At 36.9% G+C, this 19260-nt stretch overlaps 1 protein-coding gene across 7 annotated transcripts in view; it reads left to right on the forward strand.

The window, feature by feature from the left end:
* STK24 (serine/threonine kinase 24) overlaps window positions 1-18719 on the forward strand; it is a 53461-nt gene extending 34742 nt beyond the window's left edge. For 6 of the 7 annotated variants that reach the window (XM_069008050.1, XM_069008058.1, XM_069008102.1 and 3 more), the window contains 9 exons: window positions 2146-2202; window positions 5055-5163; window positions 5291-5448; window positions 9781-9966; window positions 10215-10360; window positions 11253-11376; window positions 12263-12331; window positions 13241-13377; window positions 15716-18719. In XM_069008050.1, the coding sequence (XP_068864151.1) occupies window positions 2146-2202; window positions 5055-5163; window positions 5291-5448; window positions 9781-9966; window positions 10215-10360; window positions 11253-11376; window positions 12263-12331; window positions 13241-13377; window positions 15716-15752 (1023 nt within the window). In that variant the 3' untranslated portion in view covers window positions 15753-18719. The remainder of the gene's footprint in view (window positions 1-2145; window positions 2203-5054; window positions 5164-5290; window positions 5449-9780; window positions 9967-10214; window positions 10361-11252; window positions 11377-12262; window positions 12332-13240; window positions 13378-15715) is intronic. The other variant, XM_069008065.1, reaches the window with a different exon arrangement.
* The last annotated feature ends 541 nt before the right edge of the window (window positions 18720-19260 follow it).

Here is a 19260-nt window from a genome sequence, read left to right on the forward strand (position 1 = left end):
TCAGACTGAACCAAAATATAAATACAACATTTTGATGAAGTTTAGGATGACTCACTATAAGACACATCTCAGAAATGTTCTTGTTCTGGAACTGCTAGGACCTGGAGCCTTGAATGGACAGGAAAAGTATGAAAAACTTTTAGCAGAAAAACAAGTATTTCAGTACTGTAAGGGACTCTGTCAAGATGAGTTACAGTTCTTGGAATATTTGTGATGTCTGCAGTAAGTAAGCACTATCAGGATGTTGTCTGCAGATACTGAGATAGATTATATTTTTAAATTAGTCTTTCTCCCTAAAAAATGTGTTTCTGGCTCTCTTAAAATATTTTTAACAAGACTGTGTTTGTGAAATAGCATGACTTGATTCCTGAAGAAAGGTATCTAAATTTAGCTGAATCTGTGTGTTAAAAATAGTGGATGATGAAGGAACTCTAATCCAGGGTCTTATCTAAAAATAGTATGGTATGTGTAACTGGAGGTAGGAAAAATGCACATTTACCTACAGCAGGTGCATTCTGAGTCCAAAGAGAAGGTGGATGCAGTGGAACTATAGATATAGTAATGACTAAAATACTTAAGTGAGTCCTAAGAACTAAAATTTTAATCCCTCAGGATTTAGGAGAAGTTATGTCCTGCAGTACATTTACCACTTCTCTAAAAATTTGAATCCATCCTTATAGATGAGAATTCCGAGTCAGCTGCCCTGGCTGTGAGCCATTATTTTTACAGGAAGTTTTATTCTGTAGGACAAAGTAAATGAATATTGTTGCTATTTATGTACTCCTTGCTCTGGGAGATATCTATATTATTATGCTAGAGGTCTTGTGAAAGTTTGGTACATACCATAGAGTTGAAACTAACAAAGCTTAAAATAACTTGATAGTCTAAAAAAACACTAAACCACCAGTGTGTTTTATGCAGCAATTTCACTTGAATGGCTACGTGGTAGATTTGTGGCTTTGCTTTATTGTGTGTATTAAGGCTGGTACTGCAAGGAAAAGCTGACTACTGCTTCTCTTTGTGTATTTGGGAAAAAGGTGCTGCGAAGAGTGGAAAGAAACGATTGGGTCCAGTCTCTTTCTTAGCACAGTGTATTGTGTATCTTGTGTTAAACAGTCCTGTAATATGCACCAAACTTTTCTTTAGGAATATAGCAGCTTGATGTTGTTGTTAGCTTTTACTAGCTGAAGCTAGTAAATTATTATAGTCATCTTAAACAACCTTTATTACTACTTTGCTTCATCTTTCTTGAACACAACTGTGGAAAATTCTATACCATATAACAGATGCATAAGCATTAGTGGAGGAAACCTACTTGACTATTCAAGAAAATGAAACAATGCAGAAATATGAAGAATAAATTAGAATTCAATTCAAACCAGACAGAAATGAAGCTTACTAAAGAAAATATTTTGAGGTATCTGTACAAACAAAGATAGTCAACAAAATTGAGATAATATTTTGTAAGGAAAGGAAATATGTTATATGTAACACTTACTATTTGATATTTGGAATGTCCATAATTGGGATTTTAAAATGAAAATGCATTCTCCTCCATTTTCACGGAGTGGCCTCTGTCAGTATCTTTCTTGTCTCAGAAGACACTTGGAAAAATGCACAAAGAAATGTGATAAGAATACAGAGGTGGATGGCTCTTGGGAGTTAATATGCTCAAAATACTTGGCTGGTTCTAGTCAGCACAAAGGCAAGAGGTTTCCTTCTGCTGCCTGACTCTTTTGTAGAGGTTAAAGAGAAGTTTCTTCTCCCCAGATACTGTCTATATTCTAGTAGTATCAGTACAAAAGAGAGGCACCTGGAGTGAGTTTGAGTGTGACACGAGGTATGCATCAGTTGTTTGGAAGTAATGAACTTCAGAGTTCTGTGTTACCCATTGGGAAATGGGAAGTAGCTTTCCTCTTGTTAATTTAGAGGAACAGAATTAAATTGAAAACATGCATGCACAGAGATGAACACACTCTTGAGTAAATAATCCAAAGATACTTTTGAGGAACAACTAAATGTTAGGGGTGTTTCAAAACTACAGCTAATTTCTTCAGCAAAAAAGCCAGAATAAATCCCATTCACTTAAGTTACTTTTTTTTTCTTTTACCTTAATACGTTTTTATTGGTTTTTTTGTTTTGCAGGATACAAAACTATGGATAATAATGGAATATTTAGGTGGAGGCTCTGCCCTTGATCTAGTAAGTAAATTCTGCATGGTTTTTTTGTTACTTTAATTCACATAATTGTTTTCCTACCTTATAATTCTGGAAACTATAATAGGTCATTTGGCTGTGGCAATGTTCACTTTCAATGAAGGAGAAAAGCATTTGTCAATGCCAGAAAAATGTTATTTTCCGTGAGGCGTGATTGATTATTTGTGTAAATGGAAGGGAACTAAGCAACATAATATTGGAAGCAGGATATAAACATAGAATGCTAATCTTCAGTCAGCCAGAAGCACTAGTGCCTGAAAATAGTTTTTTGCTTTTTTTAGTTCTGCCACCACCACTCTTCTTAGTTTATACATTTTTATATATCTTTCTCACCACCCCCTCCCCCAAACAAGTAAACAAAAGGTTCCCTGTTTGAAGTCTTTCTGAAGTCTAAACAGACAGAAATGCAATTTCGGCTGGTATTAAAAATAATATTTCAAAGAAATAGGAGAAGCTATGAACTCCATGGAGGGTAGAGAGGGCTTGCAGGGAGCTCTGGATAGACCAGAGGGCTGGGCAATCACGAAGCACATGAAATTTAACAAGAGCAAGTGCCTCATTCTGCACCTGGGATGGAGTACCCAGGTTTGAATGGGAATTCAGAAGGGTCAGTGCAGATTGTTTTCTGTGACTGGATGCTGACATTAACTTTAGCTATTAAAAAGCACCCAAGTCCCCTCCCAAATGACACATCATCTTATGTTTATTGTGGATTTAAAAAATACTATTATAGAAATAATAATGGATGTTTTAAGTATGTGAAAATTGTTCTACAAATTGAGGCAGAATGTCTTTGCAGCAGAGTTTGCAGTTGTCAAATGGGGCAACTGATAGATGTTTGGGGAAAGAGTGACAGGAACAAGGTCAGTGTAAAGGGTTTCCAGTGGTGACATCCAGAAGACAGAAGGGGGTATTAAACATGGTCTTCCTGCAGTTGTGTGTTTTCAAACCCATTTATACCTTTAGCTTCCACATCTGTTAGGAGTTCTATGGTTGTGTAAAAATTTGTAATGTTCCATGTAAAGATATGATAAAAAAAGTTTATTTATTACTGTGATAGCATTTTTTCTTCCTGACAGAAGAGCAATTAGAAATGGGGTTTGGTTTTAGAAATTATTTATTACTTTCTGTATAGGCATAAAAGAGCAAAATGAAAACAGATGTTACCGTATTTTCTTCTCTTTTTTTTTCATCACACACATTTCATTTGGGTGATGACCATGTGTTTATTCTCTGTTTGTTGCCTAAAAATAGTACAAAGTCCTTGTTCACATCTTAAAATGTTATTGAAGAAATTGCACCACAGAACTGAAATAATCGTTTAAGGGTCTATTAAGCACCGTTTATGTGCTGGTGCATGTTCTCCTAGTTCTAACATGTACATTATGGTTCTCAACTGGAATCTGGCATGCTTTGTCATGTTTTAATACTTGAGGCAAGAATTAATGGGGACCCTTAATTCCATGCTCAGAGTGCAGACATGCCGTGCTAGCTTGGTGTTTTCTGTACTTGAGTATGCACTGGATGATTTAAAAATCCAGAACAAAAAGTACATATAATGCAACTACATGTACATTTTTGTTCAACTTTGAGTATAGTTCAAGTCTGTGATTGAGGTACAAGTGCCAGTGTTCCCAGATTTAGTCTGTTTTCAGTAATTCCTCCTCACTAAGGTGAGCTGAATCTGACATACGAGGCCTTCCCCTATTTGTGCTGTGTCATGTTACCAAGTCTCATGCTGGTGCTCACAGCCTGGCTGGAGCAAAGCTTTGAGAATGTCTGAGTGGGTTTTGGGTAGTGGTAATACCGTGTGTATTATCACAGCTAAGGAAAAGCAAAAAAGATTGTAACTAAAGCTGCAAAGATAAAGCAAATGCATCGTCTGCGTTAACTTGAAATATTGCCTCTGTTGTTATGCATGAGGATTTCTGAGGGATGGACTATTTTTAATTTTTATCTGAAAATCCTTATCTGAAATGCTTTCATTCTCACAGAGTGAAGCTTTAAGATACAACTTATTGATTGTACTTCAGTGAGTGCTATTGTGGAGTAAACTAGAATACTGGAATATTTCTAGTATTAATTGTTGGACACAAAGTTTCAAAGTCTTTCTTGAGATGCCCTTATTGGTTAAGGAGTCTCTCTGGGTAGTGATCTTTCCTCTGTCTGTTTAGTGTTATTATCACTTTTAGAATTCATATCAGATGTAAAGATCTTTGGGATCACCTAACACTACTGATTCTTCTCATAAGAATAGTTACTTGGAATCTTTATTAGCAGATTTATATTTCCAGTAGTACATGAAAAAAGTTAACTTTTTAAAATATGTAACGTTCTCTCAGCCTATCAGTTTGAGTTGTGTTTTAGAGAGTTTCTCAAAATCCAGTGCAGTATGTAATCATAGACTGCTTGATGTAGTACCTTATATGCCTTAGGTTCTTGCTCAGGCTTTGAGATTTGGGTCCACATAGGGTCTGTGGAGTTGCACATCTAAGTTCAGTGTAATGTTAACAGTCGGATGCTTTTCAAAGGCATAGTTATATCTATGACCTGACCACAAAGCAGTAACTTGAGACTCTGTCCTTATGGCACTCTTAACAAACTTTAAGTAGTATTTTAGATAAATGATTTCTTTGCCTGTTATTCATTAGGCCACTTAGTTTAGAATTATGTATTTTTTAAAATAATATTCTGGTTTGTCTCACGTTATGAAGCTAGAAAATTGGAAGTTTTGATGGGTGACAGAAAAAGTAGTTTCTTTTTATAGTCATAGTGTTATTTCTGTTCTCTGTTTCTCCCTTTTTTATACATATTTAAACATTTCTTGCATCTTCTAGTTAGAACCTGGCTCACTTGATGAAACCCAGATTGCTACAATATTGAGGGAGATACTCAAAGGACTCGATTACTTGCATTCAGAAAAGAAAATCCACAGAGATATTAAAGGTAAATTGTTTTTTTCGTTTGTGTTGAAAGAATATCAGAAAAACTCATGCAGCCTAAATGAGCACCCATACATTGTCAAATGGTGTCAAATGTCTTCATTTTTGCTATTTCCTCTTCTTTATTCCAGCTGCTAATGTATTGCTGTCTGAACAAGGGGAAGTAAAACTGGCAGATTTTGGAGTAGCAGGACAGCTAACAGATACACAGATAAAGAGGAATACTTTTGTGGGAACACCATTTTGGATGGCACCTGAAGTAATAAAGCAATCAGCATATGATTCAAAGGTAAGGTACTTCAAGGCACTACCAAAGTCTCTTCCTTTTTCTAACTTGAATTACATAGGTTGGTCTTCAGACTGTAGCTAGTAACTTTCACTGTGTCTACATGAGGGTGTGTTTAGATGACACCCAGCAGCTAAAAGCTGTTGGTGAGGAAAGATTTCCTAATTTGTATCCAAAGTTTAAGTTTCCTAGTTTATTAAGACAGCCCAGATGGCAAGAAGTAATGGCAGTATTCACGAGTACATCCCATCACCTTTTAGCCCACTCTATTGATGAGTATTTTTGGCTGTTTAAAAGTAGAAGAGAGCAAATATCTACAAAATGTTAGAACTCTTCCACTTGTTTTTAGAAAAAATAGCCAGCAACTCAGTTGAAGAATATGGATTTGGTAGCTCTGAAAGTGTCATTTGAAAGTGCTGTTACTCATCTCTGGCAGAATGTGCCGTGTTGGTCTGTGCTACTCTGACCATATTCTTTCAGATTTGCCATTCAGGGGGTGTTAATTATAATACCAAATTCATCTATGCCCAGGATTTTGATTTAACAGAGTGGCACATCAGCGTACTGAAATCTCAACACAAGCACAATATATCAATTGTAATACATGGTTGGGTCACAGCAGAAATGTGATTCCATTCCTGTTCTCGTATTCTCACCAGTATGGCACTGTGTGTCCCTTGTTGCCAGGGAGGAATATGTGCATTAAAGCCAGCTCAAGCCTATTGCTTTTTTCAAAGTTCATTCTGTTGGTTGCTTGGGGTTTTTTTGCTTTTTATGCTTTTATGCATTTGTTTGAGGTACATATACAGCTCTTTGCTGCCCCTGCCTTCTCCCTGCCACATGGCCTGGCTAGCTCAGCAGGACACCCATGGTATCAGGGAAGGCTCTTTGCCCAACCCCATGATCTACTGCAGCAGCTGTATGTCCGAAACAAAGGTCACCCTCAAGCCTCACTTGTATTAAGATCAGCTTTCTTTATGATAATTAGTAGTATTTCCTTATGTTCTTCCCTGAGCTCATCTTCCTTGCCCATCTGCACTTGCCAAGTGGACTTGGCTGACTCTGGTCTAGGCTGTAGTATTGCTTAATTCCCTATTTGATATCTTTCTGTAAAGAGGCTGTAACAAGCAAAACACTGTAGAGCCTCTAGAAGCTTAAATGACTCCAAATTCCCAATTTAAAGTTGAGTACAGTTTTTTGAATGGTGGTTGGTGGTTTTTTCCTTCATCTATTTTTGTAGGGGTTTTTTAGTTTGTTTATTTGTTTTGGTTGGTTGGGGTTGTGGTTTTTTTTGTTTTTGTTTTTTTGAGGTTTGGCTCCTGGGAATGATGATCACTTGGACAAAGCATGATTCAGCCCTTAGATTTTCCATTCTGGCTGTTCCTGTCTGCAATGTCACATAGACATAAGAGTCTTGGATACTTGATGAGGGATTCCCAATAAAAGCTTGAAAGGGCTCTAGTTTTTGGCAGTGCTTCTGCTTCCTGTTTTGATTCCTGTCTTATATGAAAACCTGTTTTCTTAACCTGCTTCATTTTTCACATACCAAGTTCTTTGTTCTTTCTACTATAAAACTTGTACAGTAAAAAATAGATATTTAATTTGAAAACGGCTTTCTCTTGCACATAGACTGTTTTCTTTGACTTACAGGAGCTTCAAAGCCAGATTGAATTTTACTCATTAGATTAGAAGAGGAAAGGCTTATGGCAGTACTGCAGTAAATAGTAGTTACCAGTGACTTGCTGACTGTCATCTGAACTTGAAAGAAGAAGTAGAATTTTTGTTCAAGATCTGAAACTCTAAAAATCACATCATGTGATAAAACTTAATGATAATGTAGTGTCACCACTTCCTAAGGTCATGCTTATCCCTCTCCGTTTGGAGGACTCATTTGTGCTTGTTCTGGTGTTTCATTGTCACAGTCAAGTGCATCCTAGAAATGCCTAATTGGATACACATGCAATTGGTACTTCCTTTCTTATCTGTGAAAAGGGAGGATATGGTTCCAGAGGTTCCAGAGTTATTTTTGATGTTTTCAACACGAATGGGTTCCAAAACCCATCTTGGACTTCAAAGAGTCTAGTGTGCAGCCATGGTTTTTGCACTTTTTTGTTCATTTTTGTAGAGGAAGGTCACTAACAGTACAGTTAAAAATACACGAGGGAAAACGGAAGTATTTATAGACATATGTGTGTGTGCAAGGGGGTATCTCTGCACTCATACACATGTAAATTTGATGTTTATACTTATATATACACATGCTCCACCTGGGACCAAAAGTCTGGCAGAAGAAAATCTGTCCATTTATGTGGCTTTAACACTTCCCTCTTGAGAAACTAAAACTCTGAATAAATTGGAAATAATAATGCTCAGTTATTACAATGAAGACTCATCTTCGCAGGTGACATTTTTATTTTGTAACCAAGAAAAGCTTTCCTGCTACAGGGAGGTTACTCACAATTAGGCTTGAGGAGAGCTTAGCTGCTAATGTGCTTATTAAGACAAATGAAACTCGGGGCTCATGTGCTTATGTAATTCTTTGTGCTCAGGAACTGTTCTGTAACGTGGGCTAACAAAATGGCATTTCATAAATTCGACGGTGTGCTAATTGACTCTGATTTTTTTTTTTCATTCTTGCTTGCAAAATTAAGTAACTAAGCTCTTAACAGTAGGATACTGTCTGAACAAGGAAGGAGGAGCTTGTTTTGGGCCAGGCACTGTGGCTGTGACAGTGGAATGGATGTGTACAAGTCAGTCAAAGATAACCATGAGAATCCACGGGGCAGTTGAGGGATATTTAGTAAAGACAGCAGTGATAAATGAAATCTCTGCTCTGTCCCATACCTGGAAATAGATCTGTTTACAGCATGGCAAAATTCCAAATGCTCTGTTTGGGAGTGAAACCAGACAGCTCATGTCGGATCTTTTCTGTTTTCCTGAGAATAAGTCTTTGTTCTGCTTTCACTTAAAAAGAAACAGAAAAACCCCAAAACATAAATATTTTTAATTGGTATCTTGTCCTTGGAATAGATGTTTCTGTGAAAATTTTTTCTTTTACCTTTCTGACAGGTTTATTATCTGTTCTCTTGACTTTTGGGTCTGTGATTTCAGCAAAACATAAGAGAATTATAATGCATTATTTCACATTACTTCAGTCAGATTTGCAATAGGATTTGTATCAAGGGAGGCAGCATTCCCTAGAAAGAGTAGCACATTCTGATGGTGAAAACTTTCAGAGGCTACTTGGACCAAAAAGCTAAATACTGGTGTTCAAGACTGCATTTCTCTAGTCTGTGAATAGGAATGATATATAAGAACAGTGTTAAACCTCAGGAAGGTTATAGTCTAATGTATTCAATTTCTGATGGTTATACTAGCAAAGTTATGTTGAGGAAAAATCTTGTGCAAGTTAAAACATTTTCCTTTATGTAAATATTTTAGACTTACCCCATATTTACATAGTGTACTTGAATATGGCAGATAAAATGCTAGTTTACAACAACTCTACCATTGCTTTTTGGTGTAATAGTATTGATTTCAAAAAATTTTAAACTCTGCTTAGTAGAACTGTTTTATAGTGAAGAGTGAAGACAGCCAAGAAACTCTTGTTTACTTGGGCTATGTGGCTAATCACATAAAAAATGGTAACAACACCAATTTACATATGAAGTTATTTACAGTAAAGCTTAAAAATCTCCTTTACAAATGTGGTGGTTTTGACTGGGGTAAAATTAATTTTCTTCACAGAAGCTGGTATGTGACTGTGTTTTGGATTTGTGCTGCAACAGTGTTGATAACTCAGGGATGTTTTCCTTTCTGCTGAGCAGTGTTTGCACAGAGTCAAGGCCTCTTCTGCTTTTCACCCACCAGTGAGCATGCTGGGGGTGCACAAGGAGCTGGGAGGGGACTCAGCCAGGACAGTTGATCCCAGCTGAGCAGAGGGATATTCCATACCATGTGGCCTCATGCTCAGCAATAAAACCAGGGGGAAGGTGGGCCGGAGTCTGCTGCTCAGGGACTGGTTGAGCATCTTTTTGTTGGTGGTGAGCAGCTGTTTCCACTTACATCACTTGCCTTTCTTGGGTTTTATTTCTTTCTCTGTTATTTTCATTTTCATCACAATTCATTATTGTTGTTATTTTATTTCGATTATTAAACTGTTCATAACCTACAAGTTTTCTCCCCCTTACCCTTCAAATTCTCTTCCTCCCCTACCCCCATTCCACCAGGGGACAGTGTGAGCAAGCAGATGTGTGTTGCTGGTTAAACTAGAATAGCAAGCCAACACTTTCTTTTCTTTCTCCAACCTAATCTTAAAAGCAATTTTTCTTACAGGCAGATATCTGGTCATTGGGCATAACAGCCATAGAACTTGCGAAAGGAGAGCCACCTCATTCAGAATTACATCCAATGAAAGTTTTGTTCCTCATTCCTAAGAACAATCCACCAACGCTGGAAGGAAACTTCAGTAAATCCCTCAAAGAATTTGTTGAGGCCTGCTTAAACAAGGACCCAAGCTTTGTGAGTTTCATGTTTGTCAGTTTATAGTAGAGAACTTGACTAGTTGACATGAATTGCTTGAATAAGTGTCATTCAGCTTTTCTAATAGAGTGTGACATAAGTGACAGGTATATTTTTAGATATGGTATATATTTAAAATCTCATTTGTATCAAGACTAAACTCTGGATTTCTTTGTTTTTATAGTGAGTCACTTAACACTCTCAAACATGGAAAAAAAACCCAACCCTCTCTTTTTTTTTCTTTTAAGAGACCTACTGCAAAAGAGCTTTTAAAACACAAATTCATTTTACGAAACTCCAAGAAAACGTCTTACTTGGCTGACCTCATTGACAGGCACAAGAGGTGGAAGTCTGAGCAAAGTCATGACGACTCCAGTTCGGATGACTCGGATACGTAAGTTTGATGAGTCTATAACATACCCTTTGTGAGGAGCCAAGGAGTTATTTTTAGCACATATATTCCTGTGTTCTATTACTTGCAGCTTTTCATCTTAGTGGACTTGGTAAACGAATGAAATCTTAATTTCAGTGTTGCCAGGGATTTCATGCAAGTAAAAGTCACCAAGAACAACTCTTCTGGTCCATATTCTGTGCTACCTTCTCTTATATGTAGGGTCCCTGGTTCTTCCTAGGCATAGGGCCAGCTGTTCTGCAAGCAGGAGGTCTCAAGCTGAACAGCCAAGTAACACTGCAAATGAAATTCAAGTGAAGAGATTGCCACAATTTATTCACAAATGGATGAAATACCTCATAGTAAAGAAGACACAACTATTCTCTGCAATGCTAATGACTAGCATCGAGTTATTTCTTGAGTGACATTACAGCTGTGTATTTGTTTACAGTATTAATGGCTTCATGTCTTCCAGTGACAACAGTTCCAGTGTCTTACCTATTTTTCTAGGCAAGAAAAGTGAATTAAGTTTTCTAATTTCCTCCCCTTTCCCTAATGATTTGAGGTACTCTGCTAAAGCCAGTTTTCAGATGGCAATAAAGCATTTCATGTAACTTGTTGATGTGACTTGGGAAAATGTTTTCAATCTGTAATGCCTCACTTTCTTACATTTGGTGAAGTATCTTGGTTTAATTTTCTTAATTTACACAAAAGATAAATTACCTGAATTTTCATACTTGTCTTTATATGTAGTAGCCTGCACAACAGAATCCTGATCTTGGTCTTTACTGTAGTTTTCATGTTTAGCATGTATATTGAATGAACATCAGCAGTGAGGTGTAGGTAATAAAAATTGATTTATTGATTTTTGTTTTTTTCCCCCTCTCCCTTGAAGTGAAGCAGATGGTCAGGCTTCAGGTGGGAGTGATTCAGAAGAGTGGATTTTTACAATAAGAGAAAAAGACCCCAAGAATCTAGAGAATGGAGCGGCCCAGCCTTTGGACTTGCAAAGAAATAAGGTGCTGAAAATACTGACTTTATAATACAAGGAGATAATTCTTGCTTTAATAATTTAGTGGGGTGATTTTATTTTATGCCTTTAAAAGCATTTATATTGTGAAACTTCCAGAATTTTTGCGAAAAATGTATTTTCTATGGTTACCTTTCACAAAACTTTCTGAATAAGTCTTGAAGTTTGGGCATTCTGTTAATGTGTCCTTTTTTGTAGTTGACAAAATATGTACCAAAATGTTTATCTAGTTTGTGAAATACAACCACTGGAGGAAGACCAGGCCATACTGTATTTTTAAAATCTTCCTTCTGTATAGTAAACTAAAACCAGTACAGTGAAAATCTAGGCTGGAGTTCTGGAGAAGGCATTTTGGTCTTTTAAGGAAAAAGACTACAATGTAACAAAGAATAGGATATGCCTGTGTCCAAAAAAAAAAAACAAACCAAGAAAAACAAACTTAACCCAGAACAAGGGATGTTTAGGAACTGGTCTCCTTTGTATTTTCTGCAACCTGTGTGGCCAAAGTAGGTGGTTGCAGTGCTGGCTCTGAAAATTCTGCAGAAATATATTGTATCGTGTGGGATGAACCTAGTAAATATCAGCATGTCTATGATTTAGTTCATGCTCAGTGGGATTGTAGCAGTTTGTGGTTTTTTTTTCCCTTTCTAATTTTGAGCTTGCATGTATTTGAGGTGCTGCAATCTCAAATTTTAATTCAGCCTCTATTTTCCACACTGCTTTGGAATAGTATGTTGTAGAATATTTTACATATATGGAAACAGAGTTTTCATAAAGTGTAGCATGTTGGAACTCCATTTTCTCTTTAATTAGAATACAATGAGGATGCTTTTTTTCAGAAATAAAATTGGTTAGATTTTTTTTTTCCTTTAAAGGAAAAGGATATCCCAAAGAGGCCTCTATCCCAATGCCTGTCTACAGTTATATCCCCTTTATTTGCAGAGGTAAGTTACTGCTTTAAAACATAACAGCTCCAAGATTTATGTCTCTGAAAAAAATTGAAAAAGTTAGTGAATGACACCTGAGGTTGCTACTACCCATTTTGAACTTGCTGTGTTAAGTTTTAGCTGTGCCCTTTGCTTTCATGTGTGCCTGCTTTTGAAATCTGTATTTTGCTCCTAACAATACTTCATATGCATGGCAGTAACATCAGCCATGCTGGTCTAAAGCAATGAACATGACAAGAAAAGGGTGTGTAAATGTTTGGATTGCAGCATTCTATTTTTAACACTGTGTTATCTATTTATCTTATTACAAATTTCAAGCTTTTCACTGTTCCAAGATACAGTTGTGGACTAGATTGTCAAGAATTTCACTTTTGACTTTCAGTGTTGAAAACTGTATTTTGTTCCCATTCTGAGTTTTATATTTTTCTTACTTTTCCCCCAAATATTTAAAAACAACTTTGAAAAAGAATACATGAAGGGTAAGAGAAAAATTTATGAAGATATGATTATTTAAAAAGTTGATAAAGTTACTTCAGTGTATGTGTATAAGGTATAGGTGTGCAAGTATGTATACTAAAGTAAGTATAGGAAGCACATCTTGAAACAAACAGCTATGGGTAAATACTGCTCTTTTTTCCTTGGGATACTTTGTATTTTTGACTGTGAGCATGCTGAAAAGGATGTGTGAAGATGGGAGATGTGTGAAGATGAGTGACATCCTGTGAAGTACTGCAAAGACTAACTTCTGCTTGACGAAAGTTTTCAGTATGTGAGGGTGTATGATGAAGGTCAAATGCTGACATTGTGAACTCTGACAGTCACTTCCTGACAAGCTTCTGTGTTATATTATGTATAGAAATATTTATTAGTATCTTATTAATATATTTCTTCCTGGTTTCATTTCAGTTGAAAGAGAAGAGTGAAGTGTGTGGTGGTAACACAGATTCCATAGAAGAACTGAGGAAGGCAGTTTATTTAGCTGAAGAGGTTTGTCCAGGCATTGCAGATACCATGGTGTCACACCTTGTGCAGAGGCTTCAGAGGTAGTGAAACTATTTCAGTATGGCTTACAGAAAGCTGCAAATCTGATTCTACAAATATTTGGCTTGTGTTAAATTGAAAGAATTAATTTCTGTTTCTAATGGAGAAGAAAAATGCTTGTGCCTGCAGTTTGTGCAATTGTGTTTGCTTACTGGAAAAAAACCTAATCATAGCAGCAATTGTAATTTCTAGCTTCAGGTTATAGCACATGTGTATGTTCATCCTGTTGGTGTGCATATTGTGTGTCAAAGGAGACTGGACAGGCTTTTTTCCTTTGCAGTTCACATGAGAGACACGCACTTTCTTGGTGTCTGGGTGTGTATTGCAGAGAGCACTCTGTGTCACTCATAGTTGCTTTTACCCACGTGGATAAATTGACTGTTCAGTTGGTCTGGGTTTCTTTCACTCACATAGTCAGTGGTTCCTTGTTCATTCATTAAAGACAGCCTGTATGGCCTTTTGGCAGCACCTCCAAAACCAGTATTTGGTCTTAATTCAAAAGGCCAGATTCCGTATGAGATTTTCTAACTGCCTTGGTTAGGAATATATTATTAAAAAATACTCAATTTTCTGCATTCAATAAATGCTGCACAAAAAAAGATGAGTGGTATAAATTTCAGAATTGCTATTGGAAGAGGCATAAAATTGCAACCTTGAATCCAGGGGCCCACAGCTGTTGTGAATCTCACAGCAGCCAGATTGGATTGTTTGGTACTAGAAAAAACTCATGTCAATGATTATTCATGAACCACTACATGGAAAATGATCACCCTGAGCAGGGGTCTTCCTTATACTGTCTCTAACCACAGCTTGGTAAAGTTTAGGAATTCACAGCTTTGAAGTTGAAGCACAAGATTTCCAGGCCGACACTTTCTCCTTCAGTAAAAACCAATGCCAAGAAACCTGCAAGCAATTGTGTTTGTTGCTTTATGGGCTGTTAAGAATGAAGCCCAGTCAGCATCTCTAGTGCTGAAAGGTTACTTCTAATGCCAGATGTCCTGTCCTGTCTCATTTGATCCTGGCAGACTTGAAAGAGTTTCTGAAGCTTCCATCTCAGTTTGTTACCATTAGGGGTTCCAAAACTGAATCCAGTCTTTCATCAACTAATATTTCAGTGTCATATTTTTATCAGTCTGGTACGGGATCTTCCTGGAACTGGAAACCTCAAAGACTTGATGCTGCAGTTGAGGGTGAAAATGACCATGTGGAGACAGTATCCAGACATGGGCATTTTTGGGGAGGCTGGAGGTGATCTTACTTGTTCTGTCACAACAGCAACATTCATAATTTTTGTCCTACAAGAAAGATTGCAGAACCCATTATATACCTATTTAGCATTGTTTTCCTTCTGTTCTGCTTCCTTGGACTTTTACTGTTTTTCTTGGTCATAATGTCTTAGAACAGTGGAGGCAGGCACTTCATTCTCTTTCAAGGAGAGAAAGAATTACTGAGAGAGAATGTTTGTCAGTGGATCATATCTGGGTGAACTTTCTCTTCTTTTCAGGGATGATATGCCAGCTAGTATGGGATGATGACTCCAGAAAGGGAGTGAAAGAATGAATAGCAAGAGCTCCCACTTAAAATGAGCTTGAATCATTCCATAGCTTAGTAAGGTTTCCCTTGTGGATAAAGCTATTTTTTGGAGCTAGTCAAATTCTGAAAAAATAGTTCCTTTTTGTTTGAGTGCTACAAGAAGTATTCTCTGTTATATCATTAGGTCATTCAATATCCTCTCAATTTGGTAGCTAATTACTGAAGATAGGTTTTCAACAACAAGTTTCTAATGACATTTTCACTTTCCCTTATGATTGGTTAGACTGGATTTTGTAAGTTTGTCTGAATGAATTAATTGGGACCCTCAGAATAGCTGCCCTAATAATTGGGACTATCAGAATAAATAGTGAGTGAATCCTTCCTCCTCCAGTTTTGATCTTGGATGTTTGAAGTTTACTGGAAACTTAATGTGATTAAAATGTGTGCTTATTTCTTCGGATGATTTAAGAATCTGCTTAGATCAAGAAATACAGTTTTCCTGTTGAAAAGGTTTGATGTAAACTTACGAAGTAGGAAAGTTGGAGTCACTTCCATCATTATGTGCTACTCACTAACACATGAGCACAGGTTGTTGCTGTTAGGAAAGCAGTGGTACTATAACAGGTGTATTTCAGGAGTTGTTCAGCTCCATGGCTCTTCCTTTAAAGTGTGGTGTCAGTGGTGAGTACCATTGTGCAAGGAAAAAGGCTGGAACTTCAATGGCATAAAATGGAATAACTTCCTTGCTGCTTGTTGTAGAATGCCTTTCTAAAAGTTGCCACAGTAACTATTTCTTTTCCTCTTCAGATATTCACTAGCTGGAGGAAGTTCTTCATCCTACTGACATACTCTTCCTGACTTTCCTAAGACAGCAGAGATCCCGTGGTGTCTGCATTGAAGGCGTGCACCCTAATGCTGTTCTGCCTCTCAGTCTCTGGAAAGTCCTGGGGAGGGAGGACATTCCTAAATGTGCAAGAGTGAAAATGAAGTCTCTTGGACAGAGGCAATCTTTTTCAGCTCCTTAAAGCTATAATTTTTTAAAATGATAATGCACATATTCCAGGGAGGTGTCCTTTTGTAAAATCTGAAATGTATATTTAGGTTTGTGATAGAGAAATTGAAGATATTGAGAAACCTCAGGTATCTTGCTTTAAGAATTCCACTGGGAGATGGCGCATGGTTGTTGGAATTGTGTACAGATATGTATATAATGTCTTTTTTAACAGAAAGCCTTTCAATGTGCATAAGGAATCACTGTGTACAAAATGGTAAAGTGCTTTTGTAGATAACGTTAGTGGGGTAAGTATTTGACAGGCCATAACTGAGTATTGCCTTGCCTTTATTACATGTAAAGTTTGAATTATGTGATAAGTGAATCTTGGCTTGATTTTTGTATGTGAAGTATTTGCCATTGAAAGAGTTAATCCTGTATTATAGAACCTTCTATTTGTACCTCAGCACAGACACAATTTTATTCTTTTTCTCCAGCATTTCTTCCTTTTTATCTATATTCTGACCGTGACTTTCTATTTATGGTACTACTTCTAGTTGTTTTAAATTTCATACACCTGGTCTCTCAAAGCTTTAATTTATTGTTTTTCCTAGAGAATGAGTTCTTTCATATCTTCAGTTTCAAATTGTGCCAATGCAAATTCTGAAATTGTTCAGTTTTAGTAACAGATATTTGTGAAGCTTGTGAAATTCAGACAGAGTCTTTTTTTCACCTGAACATGTTTGAATGCTCACACAGATCTTTATTCCCTTCATTTATTCTGAAATATCTCCTTAAGATGTTGATTCTGAGACAGTGGCAAGTATTTATCATGCCTATTTTTATCATTAAAACAAATGTCTTTCAGCATAAAACTATTCGTAGATTCAATATTTGGTCTTTCTGCCTTGATCTGTGCATCTCTTTCCCAAAATTGATAGATGTTGGACAGAGAGACTGCAAAACAGCCTGAGTGCTGTGTGCTGGGTCGTGTTGCTTGCCTCCCCAGAGAAAAGTTACTTTTTGAAATTCTGAATTTTGAAATTTCCACTATTCCTGTGAGGGCTTCTAGATAACTGACTTCAGGTGTTATAGATCTTGGAAATAGTAACATTAGTTCATTAGTTGTATGCACAGTTGATTAGGTAGCTGCCATTTTTAGTTTTTTTTCTTTTTCCCCCACAGTATTACTCTGAGGTTTACCTTGGTTGGTTTCACCAAGACTATATTCAGGTACTTCTTATTCCACTAGCTAAGAGAGCATATTTGCCTTCTTTTAATGAAGAAATTGATGACTTTATGCTTTGCATGACAGTGAGGTAACTTATATATTTACTTTGAAAAAAAAAATATAGATAGGAGCTTTGTAACAGAAAGGATTAACATTTAAAAGTATAGGCATATCTGCCTGGCTTGGTTCAAGAAACCCAGGTACACTAACCGTTGTGGAAGCTGGTGAGGTCTCCTTCCAGGAGTTCCTATCACCATGGTAGCCCTTAGTCTATGCATATTAATAGCCTTAATTTATTAATTTAAGAATTTAACAGTAAGAGGACACTGTCTTGCTAACAAAGCTAATACACTTCTGCCCAGGTTGAAACAACAGCTGAAAAAAATGTGGGTGTGTGTTCATCTTGTGGCCATGCTTGCGGGCACTACTCATTTGCCAGCCTAATGAGATAATAGGTTTCCTTTATGGCTAAGGGAATTTAAAGTAAATTGAACAATACTAAAGTTTGAGCAATGTTTTACAACTCCACTTTGATTAATATCTTTAATTATGTTGTTTAGTGTGCTCTTAAGTGTTAGGGATAGGTTCACTCGAGGAAACAAATTTAGCACTGTTTTTGTGAAATGTACATCAGAATGTAGTGCAATGGGGAATTTACCTGTTGATGTCTCAATATGAGAACATTCAGCCTTCAGTTGATCTGTGTGCTGTGGCTTCACATGGAAATCAACAGGTGTGTTTGCATTGGAAGTATAAATTGATCAGTGTAAGCTATCCCCTAGTCATCTGTTAATGTAAGGACTGGAAATTACTTGGAGATGCACAGAACTCTGAGACATAGTGGGGAGGTTGAATTTATGCTGCTGGCTTGAATGTCAAGAATTTCTCAATCAGTAACTTGAATTAAATTCTAAGCTACACTCTTTGAACACTCATTTGAGAAGTTATATATATGTGTTTTGAGTTGCATTTTAGTTGTGTTCCGGGATTGTATGTTGAGGAAATACTTCTCTGAGTAGATGGTGGCAGAATTTGCCTGATGAATGTGTCAGAGCTTAAGATGAGTAAGACTTATGGTGAGGGCAGGTGGCCAAAAGGCTTGGGCATTTAGAAGAAGACAAGACCTCATTTATGGTAGAGATGTGTATTTTTATATGTAATATACAGATTATTTAAATATAGACTATCTTAAACTGAGATTCACTGAAAAAAAAAGTGTGCTGTATCTTGAATGTAGAAGTACAATCATTTGCTATTGAAAAGTATTGATGCTTTAAAAATCAAGTCTATATTGGTAACAGAAGAGGAGCTTCATTTGAAAGAAGCACCGCCTCAGTTTCTCAGAGAAAAAGATGTGTATTGATATTTTTGAGAGGTTTTTTCATGCTTAAAACATGTCTGTGTTACGATGTTGCACTGATGATTTTTCTGTGCAGGTAGTACTTCACTCAGTCTTGACTATACTAAATGACAAGCTATCCCTATTTATGCAAACATTTAAATTAGTAGAACTGCTTATTTGTCAGGGATTTCATGATTAGGCAGTAAATAAACTCACTGTTTAAAAACAATAAAATCAGTTATTTGAACTGAAGGCTTGCTTTTTTGTAACTCTCAGATGTGTAATCTATTTTTTTACCTTAATTTTCCCTGCAATTGCACTTTGTAGTTGCTGACCAGTTTACTGAAGGATGATGTGCTAGTGCACAGAATGCTTTTGGTGTAGTAACAAAGCAGTAGCTTCACTCCGCAGTGCCACGGTTCCTTTGCAGCTCCATCATTGTGAGTGAGCTTGTGGGAACAGAAGATGGAACTGATTTTTTCAGAATGTCATCACTGGGGTGTCCTGCCCCACTGTGCAGGAGGGGCAGGTGGAGGGGGAAGCTGAGGCTGGGTGTGTTGTCACCTCACCGCAAAGCAGCTTGCTCGGTGTGAGTTCCCATCCTCTTGTACCCTGTCATCCCATCATCTGCCTCTTAATGTGCTTTTAATGTACTTGGGCAATGTCTTGTTTAGCTCTCACTACTTTATGTGACATTCTGTATTATTTTTTAAACAGCATGGTACCAGTTGTAGTTTTACAGTAACCTGACTTTGAAGGAAATGCATTTTTGCCTTCAAAAATGTCAC

This window comes from Aphelocoma coerulescens, chromosome 1, assembly GCF_041296385.1.
Source record: "Aphelocoma coerulescens isolate FSJ_1873_10779 chromosome 1, UR_Acoe_1.0, whole genome shotgun sequence".
In the NCBI taxonomy this organism is placed as follows: Eukaryota; Metazoa; Chordata; class Aves; order Passeriformes; family Corvidae; genus Aphelocoma; species Aphelocoma coerulescens.